Genomic DNA, 24,677 nt, shown 5'->3' with positions numbered 1-24,677 from the left:
GAGCCTTAAGCGAGTCACAGAAGGCTCACTCTAAACCCGCCTGTCCCGAGTACTGCTCAGCTACTGCACGAGACCCCACTTGCTCATAGGGGTTCCCCCGGCTGAGCTACTCATGAAAAGGACACTTAAAACCAGACTCTCACTGGTTCACCCCAACTTGCATGATCAGGTAGAGAGCAGGCGGCGGCAACAAAATGTGAACGATGGTCGCGCCACTGTGTCACGGGAAATTGATCTGAATGACCCTGTGTATGTGCTAAACTATGGACATGGTCCCAAGTGGATCAAGGGCACGGTGATAGCTAAAGAAGGGAGTAGGGTGTTTGTAGTTAAACTAGACAATGGACAAATTTGCAGAAAGCACCTGGACCAAACGAGGCTGCGGTTCACAGACTGCCCTGAACAACCCACAGCAGACACCACCTTTATCGAGCCCACAACACACACCGAAAGGATCAACGACACCACCCAGGACCAGGAAATTGAACCCATCATGCCCAACAGCCCAGCAAGGCCAGGCTCACCCAGCAGCCCTGCAGGGCCAACAACACGCCAGCCCAGCGAGGGCACAGCCAACACACCAGAACAGACATTTGTACCGAGGCGGTCCACCAGGGAAAGAAAGGCTCCCAACCGCCTCACCTTGTAAATAGTTTTCACTTTGACTTTGCGTGGGAGTGATGTTATGTATCTGTAAAGCATGCACTCCCATGTTCCGCCACCAGGGAGCGCATCCCCTGAAGTCCCAAGGGATCCCAGCATTCCTTGGGAGCACTGTATATAAGCCAGCCCCGAAGGCCTGTTCATCACTCTGGAGTGTCTTATTAAAGACTGAGGTCACTGTTACTTTAACCTCCCTGTATGCAGTCTCATGTGTTTTAGGAATACAATACCAGATACTTTCCCTTTCACTCCCAAGACCAACAACTGGTAGGGAGGAAGCTGATGTTTATCCTTCGCACAGGTGAAAAAGTCACCCTCTCACCAATGAGCATGATTCTGTTGCAGTAAAGGGACTGGGTTGTGAAAGTGGAGTGAATCATGGGCAAGCACTCAACATAGTATACAACACAATATTGGACATGAACGGATGCACAACAGAAAGAAAGAAAGAAAGACTTGCATTTAGATTGCATCTTTCACGACCACCGGATATCCCAAAGCGATTTACAGCCAATGAAGTACTTTTGAAGTGTACTCACTGTTGTAATGTGGGAAACGTGACAGCCAATTTGTACACAGCAAGATCCCACAGGCACCAATGTGATAATGACCAGCTAATCTCTTTTAGTGATGTTGATTGAGGAATAAATATTGGCCAGGATACCGGGGATAACTCGCCTGCTGTTCTTCGAAATAGTGCCATGGGATCTTTTACGGCCACCTGACAGGGCAGACGTAGCTACCTCTGGCAGTGCTGCACTCCTTCAGTATTGCACTGGTGTGTCAGCCTAGATTTTTGTGCTGAAGTCTCTGGAGTGGGTACTTGAACCCACAACTTTCTGACTCAGAGGCGGGAGTGCGACCAACTGAGCCACGGCTGACACTCATAGCGAAGGATGATCGATTTATATCATTGTATTGATCATGTGTACAAAAAAAACCTCAGCTTTAGTATAGCCCAAGTTTGAAAAAAGCATATTGTAAAGCAGATAAAACTTAGCATAGTCATCAGAGTCCAATCGCAGAATGAAGCAGCAATGTCAGGTGTGAGCTGCTGCTGGGACTGTAATGACAGGAAAATTTATGATGAGCGAGGTAAAGTGCTTTTATGCATGGCAGGGATTGGACAGTGAAAATGGCTCAACTATGGCTGGCGGGGTAGGGTCAATGAACGAGGTGGGGGGAAAGGAAGGAGAAGGAGAAGGAAGCGAGAGTGAGAGAGTATATCTGGAGAAATGTACCTTTCAGAGAAGTGATAGTCTGGTAGGTATGCTGAATACAGATAAACCCAATATTGCTTATTTTTCCTAAAACAATTAGTTTAAAGGCCACTAATTGACTAAGAAAAAGTAAAATTAATCGGAATGTATAAATTTAAATTTGAAAATTCAAAGTTATCTGGGAACACGCCATTCCGTGCCGAGGTACAAGTAGGGTGGGGCCAGCATTGGAATAAAGTGTGTACAATTCTCATTTGCTTTCTACTGACCTGCCTATGGGAGAAATTCCACTGTATGCTATTTGTACCAAATTGGTTAACAGGCTCTGATGAAACTGTTTATTGCACCATTTTAACCATTATTTTAAATGGACTAACAATTTCATTAAAACTGCATGAATTTCAACCCAATGCATTAACCATTTTTTTACAAATAACGCACAAAGAAATTTCTTCTTCTGTTGGCTTCTGCATTGATCTTACATTTTCCTGTTGCAGAACATTTAGATAAAAGCAGAACAAGAAAGAAAAGGGTAAAAACACTGCACTGTGTAGAAATAGGCTGTAATCAATGAATCTTTTTAAGTAACATATAGATATTAGAACAGCAATTTATATGACAAAGTGAAGAAGTATAAAACAATTGGGAAGTATTATAGAATCTTACAGTACAGAAAGAGGCCATTCTGCCCACCGTGCCTGTGCCAGCTCTTTGAAAGAGCTATCCAATTAGTCCTACTCCGCCACTCTATAAATTGAGGCACAGAGTACAAAATAACAAGAGAAAAACTTCCTCCCTCATTGTGATATGCTACAACATACCTCTTTGCAAAAATGGTGTATGGTCATCGTCAATATGCCCTGCTCGCATCTTGGTCCAGAAATATTTCACCTCATTGGGATGGTCGCTTAGTAGACCCAGTCGGTGCAGTCGCCGTTCTGTTGGACAATATTAAACAATATGGTTTGGTTGCATGCTATCGATTGCTCAGTAAGTTTTTCTTGCAAATGTCAATAGGTTGCCACTTCATCCTGGTGCAAACACAGCATTGAGATATGTGTACTGTCTTCTAGGTACTTTTCTTTTCACTAATCCTTGATGAGGACACAGACATTTCCATGTTTGAAATTTCAATGGCTATCCATTTGCGAACTGGAAAATTACTTAATAAAATCATGAAGATAAGATAATTCCTTTAAGATAATTGGTAAAAGTACCAGGGAGAGATGAGGAGAATTTGTTTTAATCAGCAAGTTGTTATGATCCTGAATACACTGCCTGAAAGGGTAGTGGAAGCAGATTCAATAGTAACTTTCAAAAGGGAATTGGATATATACTTGAAAAGAAAAATTTGCAAGGCTATGGGGAAACAGCAGGGGACTGGGATTAATTAGACAGCGAACTGGCACAGGCACAGTGGGCTGAATGGTCTCCTTCTGTGCTATATAATTCTATGAAAGGAAAAACTGGTTTAAGCCATTTTTTAACAGTGTACGACCCAATTTTCAATTTACTCAATGTTGCCCATTCATGGATCAATATGGTTTTCCTTGGTGTCATTTCATGAAGTATCAAGATGATTTGTAATCCTCTCCCTCCCTGACTCAGTGTTTTGCTTCTGTCTCTCATGTGCTACATGAGGTACAACAACCTCGTTTAAGCATTTAATGCAAGGATTTTGAAATATATGGAATTGCTTATCCAAAAAGCTGCCACAAATACTTTGCAGCTCTGAAATTAGCAGTCATTTCCTTATGTGTCATTTGTGATCTAGCTGGACTGCAGTTGCATTATTATTATTTTTTACAGCCTAGATGAGTAGAATCACAAATTAATACATAAATATTTAATATAAAACTTTTTTAAAAAGGAGGGAGAGAGAAAACAGGGAATTATAGACAAGTCAGCCTGACATCGGTAGTGGGTAAAATGATGGAATCAATTATTAAGGATGTCATAGCAGCGCACTTGGAAAGAGGTGACATGATAGGTCCAAGTCAGCATGGATTTGTGAAAGGAAAATCATGCTTGACAAATCTTCTGGAATTTTTTGAGGATGTTTCCAGTAGAGTGGACAAGGGAGAACCAGTTGATGTGGTGTATTTGGACTTTCAGAAGGCTTTCGACAAGGTCCCACACAAGAGATTCATGTGCAAAGTTAAAGCACATGGGATTGGGGGTAGTGTGCTGACGTGGATTGAGAATTGGTTGGCAGACAGGAAGCAAAGAGTAGGAGTAAATGGGTACTTTTCAGAATGGCAGGCAGTGACTAGTGGGGTACCGCAAGGTTCTGTGCTGGGGCCCCAGCTGTTTACATTGTACATTAATGATTTAGACGAGGGAATTAAATGTAGTATCTCCAAAGTTGCGGATGACACTAAGTTGGGTGGAAGTGTGAGCTGCGAGGAGGATGCTATGAGGCTGCAGAGTGACTTGGATAGGTTAGGTGAGTGGGCAAATGCATGGCAGATGAAGTATAATGTGGATAAATGTGAGGTTATCCACTTTGGTGGTAAAAACAGAGAGACAGACTATTATCTGAATGGTGACAGATTAGGAAAAGGGGAGGTGCAACGAGACCTTTGTGTCATGGTACATCAGTCATTGAAGGTTGGCATGCAGGTACAGCAGGTGGTTAAGAAAGCAAATGGCATGTTGGCCTTCATAGTGAGGGGATTTGAGTACAGGGGCAGGGAGGTGTTACTACAGTTGTACAGGGCCTTGGTGAGGCCACACCTGGAGTATTGTGCACAGTTTTGGTCTTCTAACTTGAGGAAGGACATTCTTGCTATTGAGGGAGTGCAGCGAAGGTTCACCAGACTGATTCCCGGGATGGCGGGACTGACATATCAAGAAAGACTGGATCAACTGGGCTTATATTCACTGGAGTTCAGAAGAATGAGAGGGGATCTCATAGAAACGTTTAAAATTCTGACGGGTTTAGACAGACTAGATGCAGGAAGAATGTTCCCAATGTTGGGGAAGTCCAGAACCAGGGGTCACAGTCTAAGGATAAGGGGTAAGCCATTTACGATTGAGATGAGGAGAAACTTCTTCACCCAGAGAGTGGTGAACCTGTGGAATTCTCTACCACAGAAAGTTGTTGAGGCCAATTCACTAAATATATTCAAAAAGGAGTTAGATGTAGTCCTTACTACTAGGGGGATCAAGGGGTATGGCGAGAAAGCCGGAAGGGGGTACTGAAGTTGCATGTTCAGCCATGAACTCATTGAATGGCGGTGCAGGCTCGATTGGGGCCGAATGGCCTACTCCTGCACCTATTTTCTATGTTTCTATGTTTCTATGAAAATGAAAATTAATTCAATACAGAATAGTAACTACTAATGCCCAGTTTGCTTGGTTTTCCACCAAGTTATATCCGATGTAATCCTATTGTATGTATTGTAATCCTCTTTGGACATTGTAACTCATCTGTCCATGAACACATTTCCCCAGCATCCCTTAAGAATAACATAGAAACATAGAAATTTACAGCGCAGAAGGAGGCCATTTCCGCCCAATGTATCCGCGCCGGCCGACAAAGAGTCTCACAGCCCTCGGTCAGTAGCCCTGAAGGTTACATATAACCTATGAACAATGAACAATGGCAGAAAGGTAAAGAGCACCCAGCCCAACCAGTCTGCCCCACATAACTGTGACATCCCTTACACTAAAACATTCTACATTCTACCCAAACCAGAGTTATGTGATTTCCTGGAGAAGCAAAAACCAGGTAAAAACCCAGGCCAATTGGGGGAAAAAAATCTGAGAAAATTCCTCTCCGACCCTTCCAGTCGATCGAAACTAGTCCAGGAGATCGCCCTGGCCGTATTCTATTCCCTGCAGTACTTATCATCGTATCTGCGCCAGCCAACAAGAGGTTATCCAGTCTAATCCCAATTACCAGCTCTAGGTCCGTAACCCTGCAGGTTATGGCACTTTAAGTGCCCATCCAAGCACTTTTTAAATGTGGTGAGGGTTTCTACATCCACCACCCTTCCAAGCAGTGAGTTCCAGACCCCCACAACCCTCTGCGTGAAGAAGCACACCCCCGCCCTTCAAATCCCCTCTACACCTTCCACCAATCACCTTAAAACTATGCTCCCTCATAATTGACCCCTCTACCAATGGAAATGGGCACTTGCTATCCACTATATCCAGGTCCCTCAAAATTTTGTACACCTCAATGAGGTCTCCTCTCAACCTCCTCTGTTCCAATGAGAACAAACCCAGCCTATCCAATCTGTCCTCATAGCTAAGATTCTCCATTCCAGGCAGCAACCGAGTAAATCTCTGCACCCTCTCTAGTGCAATCACGTCCTTCCTATAATACGGTGACCAGAACTGCACACAGTACTCCAGCTGTGGCCTAATCAGAGTATTATACAATTTAAGCATAACCTCCCTGCTCTTGTAGTCTATGCCAATAAAGGCAAGCATTCTGTATGCCCTCTTACCCACCATATCCACCTGGCCTGCTATTTTCAGGGATCTGTGGACAAGCACTCCAAAGTCCCTTTGTTCATCTACACTATTAAGTGGCCTACCGCTTAATGTGTATACCCTTTCCTTTTTAGCCCTCCCAAAGTGCATTACTTCACACTTCTCTGAATTAAATTCCATTTGCCACTGCTCTGCCCACCTGATCAGTAGCTTGATATCCTCTTGCAGCCCATGACTTTCCTCTTCATTATCAACCACACAGCCAATTTTAGTGTCTTCTGCAAACTTCTGAATCATACTCCCTATATTCAAATCTAAATCATTGATATATACCACAAAAAGCAAGGGACCCAGTACTGAGCCTGCGGAACCCCACTGGAAACATCCTTCCAGTCACAGAAACATCCATCAACCATTACCCTTTGCTTCCTACCTCTAAGCCAATTTTGGATCCAACTAGCCACTTTGCCCTGAATCCCATAGGCTTTAATCTTCGTGACCAGCCTACCATGTGGGACCTTATCAAAAGCTTTGTTTTTAGAATGAAAAAAGGTCTTTTAGCCTGATCAAGTCTGATCCTTCCACAAATAACGTAGGAGCTACACAATTATTCACTCTCCCATTTATTTGATCTTCTGAGAGAAATATCTGCATAAATACACCCCAATCCCTAAAAGTAATTATAAGAAATTATAAGTCTCTATATCTTCCATATTTCCTATATTTAACTTTTCCCTCTGCCCTTTGCAAGATGACAGCACCACTTATACATCTCATAACCAGTCTTATTTGTAGTTCAGATATTTGTCAGGTGTTATTTTCCTTGACAGATCTAATAACATAGCATTAACTGCTGTGGGTCTGTTTCCTATATCCACTCCTATACGGAGTGGTGGCTAAGCAAAACATTCTTTTAATTTGAGTGTCACGGACGGCTGGTTAATTTTGAAGCACTTTCATCAAGTTCCCTGTTCACAGTTCATGTTAAATATTCCTTTTACGTGTGTCTCTCAATTTTTTAAGAACGGGATTATGCCCCACTTTAGTATTTTCTCCCATCTCATTGAGGAGAATTGTTTTAAGTCAGTCTAAAGTGCAGTTCCTTATAGCTCTTTATAAAATAACATTTATCATAGTCAACAACAACAACAAGTTGTTGTTATATTGATAGAAAAGTCTTCCACACCCAGGCTGGTTCAGTGTCCCAACTGAAGGAGAAAAAATGGAAAGGAGCAACCTCTTGGGGAGACGGGAATTAGGGGTACATACAATTCAGAAGGAAAGAGCAGAGGAAACAAAATGCAAGACAACAACAAAAAACAGTTTGCGACAAAATAGCCACTAAATGTATAACAATCCACATAACTAATAGTTCAGTTAGTTTTAGTTACCTATTAGCTGTAGTCTTTTATGCCATCGAGCTGTATTTGGAAAATAACTTGGAAATCTTGGATTTGGTGCACCAATTAAATCCAATAATATGAATAGGTCCTGGGAGGAATGTAAGCGGTTTGTCAAATTAGAACATTAGCAAATCATCAGGTTAATCAATGGCCCCACCTCCTACTGAATAGATCTTGTAGAATTAATAAAAGGGTCCCATCTGGTATAAATTCCGTCACTAGAATGTTTATGGGTTGGTAAATTGTTTTGTCCTCATATTAAAATCATTATCTCTTCCCTAAGATAGTACATTTGAAATGTGTTTATTTGTTAAACTACCAAAATGTAGTAATAAAGTTAGATTTTATTACATAGTAATCGCAGAAACAGGCCATTAAGCTCAACAGGTCCATGCCATTGTTTATGTTTCACATAAGCCTCGACCTTCTTGATCTAGCCCCATCAACATATCCTTCTATTCCTTTCTCCCTTTTGTGTTTATATAGTTTCATCTTAAGCGCATCTATGCTAGTTCTCGCAACTACTCTTTGTGATAGCGAGTTCCACATTCTAACCATTCTCTAGGTAAATAATTTTCTCATGAATTAGTTGGCCAGATGTCTCTTCCTCCTTTATTGGCTGACAGTATTCTGCATTTATTGTGTTAAATATCACAACCCTGCACAGTGGAATTTTCTTCCCAAGCTCCTCTACCTGCTACACCTCTTCCCACTTTCAAAACTCTCCTCAAAACTGACCTTTTGTATCATGTCTTCTGCCACCTTCTCTAACTTTCTTCCCATTCCTGCTTGGTATCTGATCTGCCCTTTGCGAAATGCCTTGGGGGCATCACCCAAGTTAAGGGTACATTATAAGTGTGATTAAAATGTTTGGATAATACCTGTGAAAACTCTGATTATCTAACTAATGTACATGTAGCTGGGGGTGGAAAACAATTGCAGTGTTAACTCATTTTACCTTGTGGCAAATCCATATGACCTGACGATTAGAAAATCCCACCCAATAGCTTTCAACTTACCAATATATATACGACCACAATGAGGGAATTTTATAAGAGGGAGTAACTAAATGGATCAATGTACCCCTATGTCTAAAGATAGAATTTGTTTTGCTCTAACCATTTCTCTAATAATACCACTTAAAGGAATTCACAGAGGACCATTGCTTACATCTATTTTAGTAGAACACATATGCAGGAGTAGAATAAGGCAACATCAAGTTTGTTCCTATGTTTACAGTCCATTTACAAAACAAGATAGAGGAAACTGTTCCAATCTCACACTAATAATGCAGACACTTCGACCTCACACTACCATTAAACAGTCACTCGAACCTCAAAGTACATTTCATGGTGGTGCGAGATTGGATTGTCCAATCTCGCACCACCATTAATCAAGCAACTCCAAACTCGCAGTACTAACAACAAAGGTACTGTAACCACATTCTACCATTAAAAAGGATACTTCAACCTCACCTAGTCATTAACCAGATACTCCAATCTCATGTCGCTATTAACCAGTTTTACAATGCCACGAACCAGGCATGCTGACCTCATATTGGCAATAAGTAGAATTTCTGACCTCATACTGCCATTAAACAAGCATTCCAACTTCACAATGCCATTCACGCATTTAGTCCCACTTCACTATTAACTCACAGAGAAAAGAGATTTTTTGTATTTTTATGAACGCCGCTTTAATTTGTGGTTAACAAAAGCTGCATTGTTATTCAATGTTTTATTGACGTACATCTTATCTGTTGTCAAAATGACAATCACTTTTTGCCTTTTTTCCTGTCTCGAAGGTGATCAGTACTTACAATTCCATGCAGCTGGCTGGTACTTGTTGCACCAGGTGGATGTGCAATCGTCTCCATCTTATGCGCCAAATGTCGAGAACCGTAAAGTGAGTCATTTTCAGACCAATATTGAAATGCTTCTTCTCCATCAAAAAAGATGAGCTGCAGGGTAAGATCTGGTCTGTCACTAATATCCTAAATAAAAGAGAAATAATTTAACTGTAAGCCTGTTGAAATGTACCCACACTGGCATACAGGTTGAACCTCCCTTATCCAGTACTCCCTTCGTCCAGCACCCCTCGTCCAGAACCATTCCCGGCCACCGGGTGGCGCATGCGCAGAACTCCGACATGAACAAATTGAAGTCCTTCCGTGCTGCCGACTCCCGCAATCGCTGGCCTGACCCTGCGATCCACCGCCACTCCTGCATGATCTTTCTGCCACACTCCCAGCCCCAAGCCAGCCAGTCCCGGTATCCCCTTGCTCAGTATCTGTACCATCCAATTTAACGTGACCACTCCTCGTCCGGAAAAATCCCTTATCCAGAACAGGCTAAGTCCCGAGAGTTCAATATAAGAGAGGTTCAACCTGTATCTGGATACGTGACTGAATAAAATGATATTTCTGTTGAGACATTTTCAAACATTAAGGGCTGGATTTTCTGGTCCTTTGCCGCTCCGGGATTTGCCCAGGAGCAGCCTGAAAGGTGGCGGTGAGGTCTCCAGTGCCCCGCCGTGATCCTCCAGTCGGGTTTTGCGGTGGCGCCGAACAGCACCATCGGGAAGAGCTGCGCCAAGTGTGCAACATCCCTGGTTGTGGCACCAGCACGAGTTTGAGCTCCTGCCCGACCCATCCACCTGGAAGTGAGCCCGCAATGACCGCCTGAGAAATTAGAATGGTCCAGCCAAGCCGGCGGCAGAGAGGAAAGTAAAGTGCTGTAAAAGTAAGTGCGAGTGTTTTTTGTTTAATTTTTTGTGTGATTTGTGTTGCGGTGGCGTGGACAATGTTTTAGGAATATTTTCATGGGTTTTTTTTAGGTTCCCCCCCTCCGCCCTCCCCCCACCCCACCTCCAGGCGTCTCTCGGAGCGCTCACGGCCCGGCTCTTTAGCTCGGGAGTTTCCCATCCTGCGCCACGAGAGGTGTACAACGCTTTCCTTAGCGCTGCGCCCCCTGACGCAGGGCCCAGGTGCCCAAACCTACATGCTAAAATGCAAACTATTCCTGGCCACTAACTTTTCCAACCCGCCGCCATTATCGCCCCGAAAGCAGAAAATGCAGCCCCAAAACTCAATTAAATGTTGGAACAAAGAAAATACATGTAGATCACACTTAAGCAAAATAATACCAGTCTGGGCTAGTCCCGAAATCCTAACACTGTGGAATGTACTGTTACAGATGCTATTAAAAATGGGCGTATCTACTTGAGTTACTATTTTCATGATGTTACCAATTTAAACACTAAACAGTATGACCACTAAGTAAATATGCTGCTGAGTTAGTTTCCTGGGAGAAGCCTCCTTTTTTCCAATTGTGTGAGGCATAGTATGATGATAATCCATTTGCACGGCACAATTTTAAATCTTCATGTTGTATTGCTTCAGAGGGAATCCTTCAAGTATTTGGCCCTTTATGATGCTTGAATCCATGACCACGGCATTAGTAGAACCACACTCTAAATAACTGCATGTATTATACTGGTTTACGATGGTTATTTACTGCGCAAATTAAATGTCACCATTTTGAAGTACCTGCGTAATTACTTATTGCACTACCCATGCAAGTTATTGACTTGTATCAAATTTGTTTGTTCCTTATGCTCATCATCTAGTGCACGTTTATTTATTTCTCAAGATAGTGGTTAAAACCTTCCCTTTTTATTTATCTGCAGGTAGTGCTGTTTAGTGTTTAAAAAATAATTCGAGGGATATAGGCTTCTCTAGTAAGGCCAGCATTTATTGTCATTGAGGAGGTGGTTGTGAGCCACCTTGTTGAACTGCTGTATTACATGTGGTGAAGGTACTCACACATGGCTGTTTCGGAAGAGATTTTCAGGATTTTATGCACAACCAGGTCTCATAATTGCAGTGGGATAAATAACCAGATAAGTTGTTTTAGTGGTGTTGGTTGAAGGATTATTGTTGGTCATGATACCAGGAGAACTCTCCTTCAAATAGCGTCATGAGATATTTTACGTCGTCTTAAGCAGGCAGACAAGGCCATAGTTTTACATCTCATCTGAAAGATAGCAACTCCAGCAGTTCAGCACTGAAGTGTCAGCCTAAATTATTTGATCGAGCCCTAGAATGAACAAACCCACAATCTCTGACAGAATAAAAAGTGATACCACTGAGCCAACCTGATCCTACATTGTCCTTAACCCTGCACATTTATTCAAAAATATCCCCCATAAAGTAAATCAGTACATCATGTTGTGGTCTTAACTCAATTATTTAGGTTGTGTTTGTCATATATTTGTTAATGCTTTACTGTCAAAGACATCAGTGGTTAGATTCTGTAAATGATTAATATCTGGTTAAAATTATGCCATATACTTTTATTACAGATGATAGAGTACTACAGACATCATCAATTCTTTTTATTGACTATGGGTGCTGTTATACTTTTGCATGTCTCCATTCATCACCTTGTCTTGACAGGCCATGGTGTTAACAGGCTAATTTAATGCAAATGTCACCTCGGCACATCTGAGCCGCAGCACAGGAAGAGCGACCCCATTTGAAATCCCCTCCTCAATATCGGTATTAGTTTTATCAATGGCAGCAGTAAGTTCTTCTGCAGCTCCTGTCAAACTGCACCAGTACCAGTGTCAGTACTGTATCGTTCACCCTTGCCTCTGAGTCAGAAAGTTGTGGGTTCAAATCCCACTCCAGAGACTTGAACACAAAAATTTAGGCTGACTCTCCAGTGCAATGCTGAGAGAGTGCTGCACTATTGGAGGTGCCATCATTCAGATGAGACATTAAACCGAAACATTAAATCTGCTCTCTCAGGTGGCTGTTATTTTGAAGAAGAGCAGGGGAGTTATCCCTGGTGTCCTGGCCAATATTTATCCCTCAATCAACATAACAAGAACAGATTATCTGGTCATTATCACATTGCTGTTTGTGGGAGCTTGTTCTGCTCAAATTGGCTGCCGTGTTTCCTACATTACAACAGTGACTACACTTCAGAAGTACTTCATTGGCTGTAAAGCAAAAAATTTGTTAAAATGCAGAAAAAAGGTTAATTTTTTAAAATTTAAATGGCATAAATTGCAAATATTCTCAAAATGTTTAAGTGCAACGTATATTAATGTTATGGTTAACATCGTAACAATCTCTCATACTTGGCTTGATACAAATGCGAAATGTCAAATAACCCAGAATTTTAAGTGATAATTTAATTATTTACAATGGTAAAGGATCCTCTCGGAAAGAGTGATCATAGCATGGTTGAGTTTCAAATTCAGTTGGAGGGTGAGAAAGTTGAATCTCAAACCAATGTCTTGTTCTTAAATAAATGCAAATACAAAGGTATGAAGGCAGAGTTGGCTCAAGTGGACTGGGAAAATAGATTAAAGTGTAAAACGGTTGATAAGCAGTGGCAGACATTTAAGGAGATATTTCATAGCTTTCAACAAAAATACATTCCAGAGAGAAGGAAAGACTTTAAGAGAAGGGAGAATCATCCGTGGCTAACTAAGGAACTATAGGATGGTATCAAATTGAAAACAATGGCATACAAAGTTGCCAAGATTAGTGGGAGACCAGAGGAAGATAGAGTATGAGAATAAACTGGCACGAAATATAAAAAGAGATAGTAAGAGCTTCTACAGGTATATAAAAAGGAAGAGAGTAGCTAAAGTAAATGTTGGTCCCTTCGAGGACGAGACTGGAGAACAAGGAAATGGCAGAGACTTTGAACAAATATTTAGTATCGGTCTCCATGGTAGAAGGTACTAAAAACATGCCAATAATAGATAGTCAAGGGGCTATAGGGAGGGAGGAACTTAAAACAATCACTATCACTAAAGAAACAGTACTCACTAAAATAATGGGACTAATGGTGAACAAGTCCCCTGGATCTGATGGCCTGCATCCCAGGATCTTAAAAGAAGTGGTTGCAGAGATAGTGGATACATTGGTTGTAATCTATCTAAATTCCCTGGATTCTGGAGAGGTCCCAGCTTATTGGAAAACCGCAAGTGTAGTGCCCCTATTTAAAAAAGGAGGCAGACAGAAAGCAGGAAACTATAGACCAGTTAGCCTTTCGTTGGGAAAATGCTGGAATCCATTATTAAGGAAGCAGTAGCAGGACATTTGGAAAAGTATAATACAGTCAAGCAGAGTCAGCATGGTTTTATTAAAGGGAAATTATGTTTGACAAATTTGCTGGATTTCTTTGAGGATGTAACGAGCAGGGTGGATAAGGGGGAACCAGTGGTTGTGGTGTATCTGGATTTCCGGAAGGCATTCGATAAAGTGCCACATAAAAGATTACTGCACATGATAAGAGCTCACGGGGTTTGGGGTAATATATTAGCATGGATAGAGGATTGACTAACTAACAGAAAACAGAGAGTCGGGATAAATGGGTCATTTTCAGGTTGGCAAACTGTAACTAGTGGGGTGTCACAGGGATCAGTGCTGGGGCCCCAACTATTTACAATCTATATTAATGACTTGGATGAAGGGACCAAGTGTAATGTAGCCATGTTTGCTGATGATACAAAGATGGATGGGAAAGCAAGTTGGGAGGAGGACACAAAAAATTTTGAAAGGGATATAGACAGGCTAAGTGAGTGGGCAAACATTTGGCAGATGGAGTATAATGTGGGAAAGTGTGAAGTTATCCATTTTGGCACGAAAAATAAAAAAAGCAAATTATTATTTAAATGGAGAGAAATTACAAAATGCTGCAGTACAAAGGAACCTGAGAGTCCTTGTGCATGAAACACAAAAAGGTAGTATGCAGGTCCAACAAGTAATCAGGAAGGCAAATGGAATGTTGGCCTTTATTGCAAGGGGGATGGAGTATAAAAGCATGGAAGTCCTGCTAGAACTATGCAGGGTATTGGTGATGCCACACCTAGAGTACTGCGTATAGTTTTGGTCTCCTTATTTAAGGAAGGATATACTTGCATTTGAGGCAGTTCAGAAAAGGTTCAATAGGATGATTCTGAAGATGAAGGGGTTGACTTCTGAAGAAAGATTGAGCAGGTTGGGCCTTTACTCATTGGAGTTTAGAAGAATGAGAGGTGATCTTATTGAAACATAAGCTACTGAGGGGGCTCGACAAGGTGGAAGCAGAGAGGATGTTTCCACTCATGGGGGAATCTAGAACTAGGGGACGTAGGTTCAGACTAAGGGGCCGCCCATTTAGAACTGAGATGAGGAGGAATTTATTTTCTTAGAGAGTTGTAAATCTGTGGAATTCTCTCCCCAGAGAGCTGTGGAGTTTGGGTCATTGAATATATTTAAGGTGCAGATAGGCAGATTTTTGAATGATAAGGGAGTGATATGGGGAGCGGGCAGGGAAGTGGAGCTGAGCGCAAGATCAGATCAGCCATGATCTTATTAAATGGCGGAGCATGCACGAGGGGCCAAATGGCCTACTCCTGATCCTAATTCTTATGTTCTTATGTTCTTATACCAGTGCTGTGATGTATCGTGTACCAATGAGTACCTTCATCTCAAGTAGCAGATTGTCCAGCGTACGAGCCAGTTCCAACATCATGGCACATGGTACAGCAGCATCTGTGGCACCCACGTACACTCTGCTATACCACCACTCATTGTAGTATTTTGAGTCATGATGACAAGCCAGCACCAGCCTTCGCTTAGCTGAGGGATTCAGAGTGCTAATGATATTAGAAAATGTGACTGTTCCATAGGGTATTGCCTCCTGGAAAGTGTCCTCTTCCGTTACCCAGCCAGCCTGGAATTCACTTAACCGATTTATGATGTGCTGCGGAGAAAAACAATTTAACAAGGGTTAATTCTCACAGAAGCTAAAATAGTAGCTAATTAAAATGCACTTAAATCTGGAACTTCTATTGACTTTTTTTTCGTAATAGAGGCATTATGGTGATGAATGCCCATGGCTATTAGATGCTTTAATTCTACCATACATGAGTTCTTGTGGCCGAAATGGCCCACTGCCCGAAACGAGGCACACCTACCATTTTCAATTCAGCAGTTAGGGGATGTTTTTGGAGTGGGGCAGAAGTGACCTTATCATGGGGGTGGAAGTGGAGGTGGGGCGGAGTAGTCGTCACTAGCGGGGCAGAAGTGTGGGCGGGGCGGAATAGCTGAGGCTGTCACTCATCAGCGCCAGGCTGATGACCTCAGCGCGCTGGCGCGTCACAATGTCTCTCCCCTTCAGTTAAAGAGGAGGGTCGCTGCGAACTCTGCAGCCACTTTAGTGGCAAACACTGGGCCACCAGGGAGGGTTTCAGCTGGGCCAACGGCCTGGCACCCAAGAGGGTGGCCTGTTGGCGGCATGGCCGAACCCGCGGCCATAATTGTCAGCCCAACCTAGCAGTTGCCTGACAAAATAAAATAACATGGCATCGACGGCAGCACCACCTCCCCTTTAAGGGCGGCCGTGCCGCCATGCCACAGAGGGGCACTGACCTGCGGCGGGACCGCTCCCGTAGGGAAATTCGGGAAAAGGGACAATTTCCTGAGGGGAAATTTCAAGAAGGGGGTGTAAGGGGTCGGTATGTGCATGCCGTAGCGGGAAAATGGGCGGAGCGGTTCCGGACACCGCTCCAAACCTGAGGAAGGGTAATTTTCAAAATGGCGGCCCCTCTGCAGAGACTCGGCAACCATTCCACGCCGACCCATGGCCGCCGCTTTCAGGTGGCCAGAGGCTTCATTGGAAGGAGCAATTTTGGCCTCTTCTGTTCAACTGTATAGATGTGCCAACCTAAGGGCAGGGACTTTTTATATTCACGGGATGTGAGCATCGCTGGCAAGGCCCGCAATTATTGCCCATCCCTAATTGCACTTGAGTGATTTGCTGGGCCATTTTAAAGGGCAGTTCAGAGTCAGCCACATTGCTGTGGGTCTGGAGTCACATATATGCCTGACTGGATAAGGTCGGCAGGTTTCCTTCTCTAAAGGACATTGGTGAATCAGATGGGTTTTTATGACAATCCGTTAGTTTCATGGTCACTATTATTGATACTAACTTTTTATTCCAGACTTATTAAGCTGAATTTAAATTCCCCAGCTACCATGGTGGGATTTGAACACACGTCTCTGGATTATTAGTCCAGGTGTCGAGATCATTAGTTCAGTAACATTACCACTATGCTACTGTTCCCCTAGAAATGGACTGACAAGATGAAAGCAAAATTGAAGGGGAATTTGTCCTTGGGCCATTTTCAAGCCTCTGCTAGCAGCCTTCTACAACTCAGAGTGGTATTTGCAATGGCCCAAAAGAATATGACCTGCTCTCACTTCAATTCATAGACAGGGCGACAGTAGAGGGATTTAGGTCTTTGAAAAATGAGTGAGTTGACTTGAAAACTCACCTGTACAAAGGGAACTGTTATTTTTAATTAATATTATTTTAATATGTTTTTTTTGTAATTTTAGTAGCACACTTTTAACCCTTCCACCAGATCAGCATGACACTGAGAGTATTGCACTGCACGCTGACTAGGGAACAGAGTCAGACTGGACAAGAACCTGCAGCTAGAGTCTGCTCAAGATGCCCAAACTCAAAATGTCACTCTTGGAGAATAGCAGGGAAAATTAATTATTATTTGAAAGTCAGAACCAGTGATTTTACCCAACTATTCCAGTTAGAACATATCGGGCTAGATTTTTGGTTCTACTCATTTTGGGGCGGTAATGGCGGCGGGGCAGTAAAGTTTGCGCCCAGGAACAGTTTGTGTCTTAGTCAGCAAAATTCAACAGCTGGGCCCTGAATGTGGGGTGGAGGGCTAAGGGAGTCATTACACACCTCTCTTAGGGTGCTAGGCCAGCAGAGCAAGTGAAAATCCTGAGCTAAACAGCCGACCTTGGAGCGCTGTAAGAAAGGCATGGGGGGGGAGGGGGGAAACTGAAAAAAACTTAACAAAAACATTTCCAATAAATAACTCACGCCACCACAACATAAATCGCAAAAAAAAAAAGTTAAAAACAATCACATTTACCTGAGGTTGATATTACTTACCACACTGCAGCCGCTACAGCTCGGACCGCCAGCTTTCACAGGCGGTCCCAGCAGGCACTCTACAGAGTGCTATGGATCGGGCGGCAGCCAAAAATCAAGCCAGGGTTGCAACCAGTGGCGTTGCACACCGGCTCGCCTCTTCCGGGCGCTAGCACTCAGCACCCCGTTGAAACCGGCACTGAAAGTCTCGGCGGGGCACTAGAAGCTGGCCACCCACCCAGAAGTGCTTACCTCCGGGGTGCTAACAGGGGTGGCAGAAGACTAGAAATCCAACCCATGTTTCCTTTAAACTCCTGAGAACATTTTATGATCAGATAGAAATCCTGTGCGCTTTATATATTCAAATTGATCCCTTCTTATTGTCGGAATAAAAAATGGGGAAATAATTTCACTGTGCAGATTCTTTCCTTTGGCATTTACCAGCTGATGGACTGTAAGGTCACACGTGTCACGAATATATCTGTACCTGTGATCTTACCTGCTGATTGTAGCACCAGTGTTTGGAGTTCTGTTGTGAAACAGGAAGGCCTTCCAGTTCTGAGAGAAGCATAGGAACAAGAGTAGGCCATTGAGCTCTTTGAGCCTGCTCCACCTTTCAAGTAGATCATGGCTGATCTGTATCTCAACTCCATTTGCTTGTTTGAACTCCATATCTCTTGATACCCTAACCTTGAGACCCTAACCTTGATACCCTAATACCCTAACCTTGATACCTTAACCTTGATACCCTAACCTTGATACCCTAATACCTTAACCTTGAAAGCTTAACCTTGATATCCTAACCTTGATACCCTAATACCCTAACCTTGATACCTTAACCTTGATACCTTAACCTTGATACTCTAACCTTCATACCCTAATACCTTAACCTTGATACCTTACCTTAACCTTGATACCCTAACCTTGATACCCTAATACCCTAACCTTGATACCCTAACCTAACAAAAGTCTATTGATCTCAGTCTTGAAATCTCCAATTGTTCTCGCATCCAGAGCCTTTTTTAGGGAGAGAATTCTACTACCCTTTGTGTATAAATGTGCTTCCTGATTTCCTTCCTAAATGGCCTGGCTCTAATTTTAAGATTATGTCCTCCTTGTTCTTGATTCCCCCACCAGAGGAATTAGTTTCTCTGCATCTACCCTACTGAATCATTTTAACACTTTAAACACATCGATCAGATTATCCTTCAATCTTCCAGATTTAAGGGAATGAATACAAGCCAAGTTTATGCAAATTAAAGTTGCTTCATTCTGACACTAAGCTTCCAGGGTAAATTAAACTTTGATGGACTTCATCATTTTACAGGCTATCTCTACTCACCTGGCGCACAGCTTCGTTTCCAATAGAGCCTGGATATCTCTCTCTAAGCATTGGTCTCAGATCATCATACCACATCAGAGAAATGTTGGTCTGCGAGGTAATGTTCCGGATTTCAGCCGCATTCAGGTACTTGGGCTTATGGAGCAGCTGGTGATTTAAAGTCATTGAGAAAGTGAGATCATTAAAAATAGATGCCACCCTCACTAGTTTACAGACTTTAACAGGAATCTCACCTCCATTACCATGTCATAACATTTTTTAAATTGCCACGAGGAGGCTGAGTTTAAATCAGAAAGCAGTTGGTAAAGCCAGATCCTAAAATCAATTCTAAACCGATTACTAAATGGCAAGCCCTGCTTAAAGCATCAGTAGAATAGAAAAGCAGAATGCTGCAGAAGACACACTCTCCATGTTACCACAAAAAAATCAACCCCACGAGGGCAGAATAATTGGTTTGTTTAGTAGTTCTAAAGTGGCTTGAGGAAATTAAGAACACAGTTTTATACAGCGTAAAAAGCAGTGATATCAGGGAAGGAGTAACAAATCTGCTGTTTAGTGTTGGTTTATTTTTATGATATAAACCATGAGACCCTTTAAAAATTGGTTATTTTATGTTTTCGTCAAATTTACAATGATGCTGCCACACCCCAATTTTGGAAGCAGTACTGTAATGTAAAGAAAGCTAAATGAGCAGCAATACTACTGGTGACAAATGTAAATGGCTGGCAACAGCTGTTGGCAGATTGAGCATGCAGCCCCTTCACACATGTAGGACAGCAGTGTTTTTTAAACTCCAGGTCTGCCCCGGAGCTTCCCAAGACTCGGGGGAAGATTCTGCAGCCAGAAAATGAAATTTGCAGTCGCAACTTTAAACCAAATGTGTACTTCATAATTGCAACTGGTGCTGTGAAATTCATTGCACAATGTAAACAGACCTGATTTTAGAGCCCCAACATATTACACAACTGCTTCAAGTAGAGAGGTTCTACCATATAAAGGGGATGAGCTTAAATACATTCCTCATAGCATTAGTGTTGGTTGGAGCAAGCGTCAACAGGACAATTCTAATGACTGCTGAAAATAGTGTCACGATGTTCCCAGCAGGGTATAATAGCTGATGCAGACATCCATTCAAAATAATGATACCATGATTCACACTGGGATGTAATAAGGCTATTTTGTTTCTCATAGCAATTTAGTGAGTGATTGCATGTATAGGGAACAGTATTATTGAAGGATTACTCAACAACCTCTTTACCAAGTCATGAAGGGACTCGTTACTAAGCTTCCCCTGTTGATTTGATTGTACATCAGTGTCTATTACAGTTAATGGCCCAGAAATTCCTCTGGGGGTCTTCCTGCGGGCAATTGCCTCCTCGCTGGATATTTTTAACGAATTTACCTGGTGGTCTAGGAGGTGCCCTGATTTCCGATGGAGAGGCCTTCTCCTCCCGCGCTGCGAAGCATGCTCCCGTGCAGAGGGTCCCGACGCAGAAGATCAGTCATGTGTGACTGCTCAGCCAATCAGGTAAGTATTTCACAGGTTCCCATTTATAGCACTGATACTCGCGTAACTACGAGTTCTCAGTGTTATTAATGGGAACAAACGCAATCACACAAAATAATAAAAAATAAAAAACAGACCACCCATATTTAAAATTAATTGAAATTAAAGTTATTATGTCTTATAAAAATAAACTATTTTCCAAATTTTTTGAGAAGTTTTTTAAATTATGGTTAAAATAAACTTACCGTAGTGGGGAGGGTTTTTAACAATAAACTATGTGTTTATAATTTTATTTTACAATTCTTTTTATGTTTTAAAACACTTGCACCTGTAAAAGTAGACTATGCACCTGCTTTTTCAGGCGAAAGATTTTTGAGGACATTTGCTGGGCAAGATATGGGTAAATAGCCCAATCTTGCCCGTACAAATGTCTTCACTCCCGATCTGGCATCCTCGCACCTGATCTGACTACGGTCTGTCAAGCTCCAGCATTGCGCGCTGAAAACCGGCTTTTCCGATGCCTTCCTGGGTCCATAGAAACTTCGTACGGGCCCAGTACGTCGGAAATTCTGCCCCAATGTTTTTCTTTCGAGTTTTAATTGTTAGAGATTTTTAAAATGTCATTTTCAATTAATTTTTTATTTTTCCTTTCTGTGTCTTTTTCCTTTTTCTTAATTCAATCTTTATTTCCCTCTCTTTATTTCTCTTTCTGTACCTGATTTGACATCAAATTCACCTATTACACTTCCTTCTCAGTCTTCGCACTGTTTATTTCACAATCCTTCAATCTGATTGGTTAAGGAGATACACAGTTGCTTGTCCTGTTCACTCAGATTCTAGATGCCCTGTTTCTCTCGCTGCGGTATCAGCTCGCACTTTCAGCCACTTGCCACCTACAAATGCAAGGGCAGGTTCAACTCACGGCAGACGCCATTAATTGCCCCACCACAGCAAAATATGGCTCAAAATATGACAGTTCAGACATGTTGTAGAAACATTTGTATCATAGCAGCATTAGGATTAAAGAAGAAAATATGCTCCCCATACGACTTTAAGGAGACAGTGAAATAAGGAAATTATAGAGAAGTGTGGCAGATTTGGAAATTATCCAGAACCTTGGTCTCATACAAAAGGGAAAAATTGTCTTTGAAAGATTTGCTTCACTAATTTTGTTATTTGGATTCTTATGTTTGTTAAGAATTTTGCGAAAACAACTTAAAGCAATGCTTTAGTTACTCAAATGTAAATTGCTTGTAAACATCCCAAAAACATGTTCCCAATGTGTTCATTCCTGCCTCCATTTAAACTACCAGGATTTTAGCAGCTTCAAAACTGCTTGCTGCAGGCAGATTGGGATATTATTAATATTTGAAAATCAGGGTTCAATGACATCATTCAGACCCCACGTCATTTTTATTCAGGATCGAGTAAGTCGGACATAGTGCTGGACCTGCACGTGAAAGCTGGCTGAATTAGGGCCAGAAGTGCGCCTGAAGTGGCTGAGGTAAGTTTGAATTTTGAATTATTTCGTTGTAGGCTAGAGAAGCAGGAGTGCTCCTCTGGGACACTCAAGGAAAGCTGAGCACTTCCTTGCCTGGGGTTCCGTCTCCCTCCGCTGATAGCCTCTGGACACCCACCCTGCTCCCCACTTTCCTTATGGTGTGTACTTGGGTCCCTGGATACGGTGGATTCCTATCACTGAAGTCCCACTCGCATTTGCCAGCCAGGTTGTGATTCCCTCTGGGTTCAGGTGGGAGTCCATACTGCAACATGGCAATGAAGCTCAGGAGTTAAAATGACCAGAGGTTCACGCCGGCCCCAGCCTCCGCACATTGCACTCACACCCCAAGTTAAAATTGGGGTTTTTTAATTAGTTTCAATTTTGCTTACAATGCCACATTGTTGACAGAAAAAGAAGGCAGTACAAATGGGTTATATTCTAAACTTTCTCACTTCCCTTCTCTTCCCAAAATATGGTGGATGATTATTTTAGTGGCGCTTTGTCTTGTGACCTTCTAATGACAGGCCCCAGGGAGACAGAAGCTCAGCTGAAAACTCCTCTGCTTTTCTCCATTTTAAAATGTAAACTACAATCTCTGTCTGCACACATTTGCACCACAATGAAACCCTCAGTCGCTAAAACGTACCTTTTCTTCTGTCCATGGTGGTTCATATTGTCCTTGCCTGTGGGTTTGGCAGTAGATTGTTGTCAAATGAAATAAAATCACAAGCAAAAGATAAATCAGGCTCTTGCTGCTAGCCATCTCCAGCTGTTGTGAAAAGCACACACTTTTGTCTTGCTCGCTCTCCTTCTCTCTCGGCACACACTAATGTGCAATCTTGTGAGTCTAATCAGAACCCACAAAGCACTTAAAAGCCTTTCTTTTTTATTTACGTCATTCCAGACTGCCTTTGATTGGCAAATAAGGAGTGCAAGACTATCTTCACCAAGATCTGCTGTGATTATTGGCTCATCTATCATGTATGTTTTTTTTAAAATGTAACCAATCCAAATTGAGCATAAAGAGATCTTGGACATTTCAAGCTGCTTCTGCCTCTACCGGGGAAAACAATTGACTCCAGTAAAACCTGCAAGATTTCCCTAAAATTAAATAGCAATTCGACAAAACTGGATAATAGGCATTTCCGATTTCTGTGTCACAAAGATCACTGAAAAAATTATGAAGGAATTGTTGCATCTGAGGAATAAAATAAATACAGCCATTTTATGCACATATAGCAAAAACCATAAAGGCGAATGTCAGGGTGCAATAGTAACGCAATAAACATATTTATTATTGTCCGTTGAGTAATAAGTGATTATTGCTCCTTTCTAAAAACGCCTTCCCCCGCTTCCCCCCAGTTTTCTAAACGTCCCTCATCAAGTTGCTGACTCCCTCAGCAGGAATGATGATGGCCCTTCAGTAGCATGCCCAAGTGGCTATTATTCACGTGTTAGCCTTGACAATAGGTGCCTACAGCAGTGGAAGAATTCACAACTGAGCCTGATTCTATGGTCACCTGCTGTCCATATGCACACAGTTCTAGTAAAGGCCACTACTTTGTCATTAACGCTGATCTCTTCACAGCACAGACAAGGGATCAAACCTGTTGCCGTCCTGTTCTGTACCGCTAAGAGATGTGGATGCTACCACTTAGCCATCAAGATGCCCAACACCCAGGCCTCGACGTTGCTTGGGTCATGATCCCAGGCATGATGCTGGAATCACACCCAATGATGCCTTCCAGCACAGACTCTACTGGAGTTTGTGGGGTCAGTGGGAGGGCACCTCAAGTGTATGGAGCAAGAGGGTGCAGGTACCATTATGGACGCATCTGAGCGAGGGAACTAATCTGACTCTCTGGGGGTCCAGGCCATTTGCCAGGCCTGGACCCCATATGCCTTTGTGGAAGTTGGCATGTCTCATTCAATGTATGCCAGCTCCTGACTGAGAAACAGGATCTCCCAGAGGGATATTTTCCCCGAAACACAGGAGAATATTGGAATCAGCAGGTCTTCTGCCAGAGTTACAGCAGAATCTTGACGGAATTTCAGGCCAAAGTCTACAGCTGATAATAGCATTTCTAGTCAGCACAATCACACTAAAACACCTTCTGTGCAGAACAATGCTCTAGAGAACACAAGGCTACCATTTTAGTATCCTGTCAGGCTCTTTCTTAAACTATTTGAATTTAAATACAGAGAGTCGCATTGGAAATTTTAAGTACACACTGCAGAGACAGGGAGCCTAATTATTCCAACAAATAGCAACGTTACAAAACATCAGATTTGACACTATTTTTGATGATCTTGTTTTTCCATCCATATTGCCCCATCTCATATATTCTGAAAACACAGCAGAATTCTTCTTTCAAATTAAATTCCTCCAGGGCTGCTGTCACTTTGCAGCATTAAGATGACACTTTGTTGTTAATCGTCAAAATAGAATGAATAAACAACATCTTTGCGAAGGAGTGATTGGCAATCTACTTTGTATTTGTTTGCCAGCACAAAATGTAATGAAATGAAATGCATCATCAACTCATGTATGTGCAATGTTTTCATGACCAAAATTCTTATTTTATATACATTCTCGGGGTGTGGGCGGCACTGGCAAGGCCAGCATTGATGGC

The 24,677-nt window shown here is 42.4% G+C and overlaps 1 protein-coding gene across 2 annotated transcripts in view; it reads right to left on the bottom strand.

The window, feature by feature from the left end:
- The window catches only part of qpct (glutaminyl-peptide cyclotransferase), a 33,698-nt gene extending 10,676 nt beyond the window's left edge, over positions 1-23,022 (bottom strand). The window contains exons 1-6 of one of the 2 annotated variants that reach the window (XM_070889283.1): positions 22,691-23,022; positions 19,037-19,183; positions 15,214-15,495; positions 9,549-9,722; positions 7,718-7,817; positions 2,705-2,821 (exon numbers count right to left, since the gene is read on the bottom strand). In XM_070889283.1, the coding sequence (XP_070745384.1) occupies positions 2,705-2,821; positions 7,718-7,817; positions 9,549-9,722; positions 15,214-15,495; positions 19,037-19,183; positions 22,691-22,807 (937 nt within the window). In that variant the 5' untranslated portion in view covers positions 22,808-23,022. Of the gene's footprint in view, positions 1-2,704; positions 2,822-7,717; positions 7,818-9,548; positions 9,723-15,213; positions 15,496-19,036; positions 19,184-20,438; positions 20,546-22,690 lie in introns of those variants that run through there. The other variant, XM_070889284.1, reaches the window with a different exon arrangement.
- Between the last annotated feature and the right edge of the window lie 1,655 nt (positions 23,023-24,677).

Source organism: Pristiophorus japonicus, chromosome 9 (genome assembly GCF_044704955.1).
Source record: "Pristiophorus japonicus isolate sPriJap1 chromosome 9, sPriJap1.hap1, whole genome shotgun sequence".
Taxonomy (NCBI): domain Eukaryota; kingdom Metazoa; phylum Chordata; class Chondrichthyes; family Pristiophoridae; genus Pristiophorus; species Pristiophorus japonicus.
Note: the sequence above shows the minus strand (reverse complement) of the source record. Positions and strands in the feature narration are given on the sequence as shown.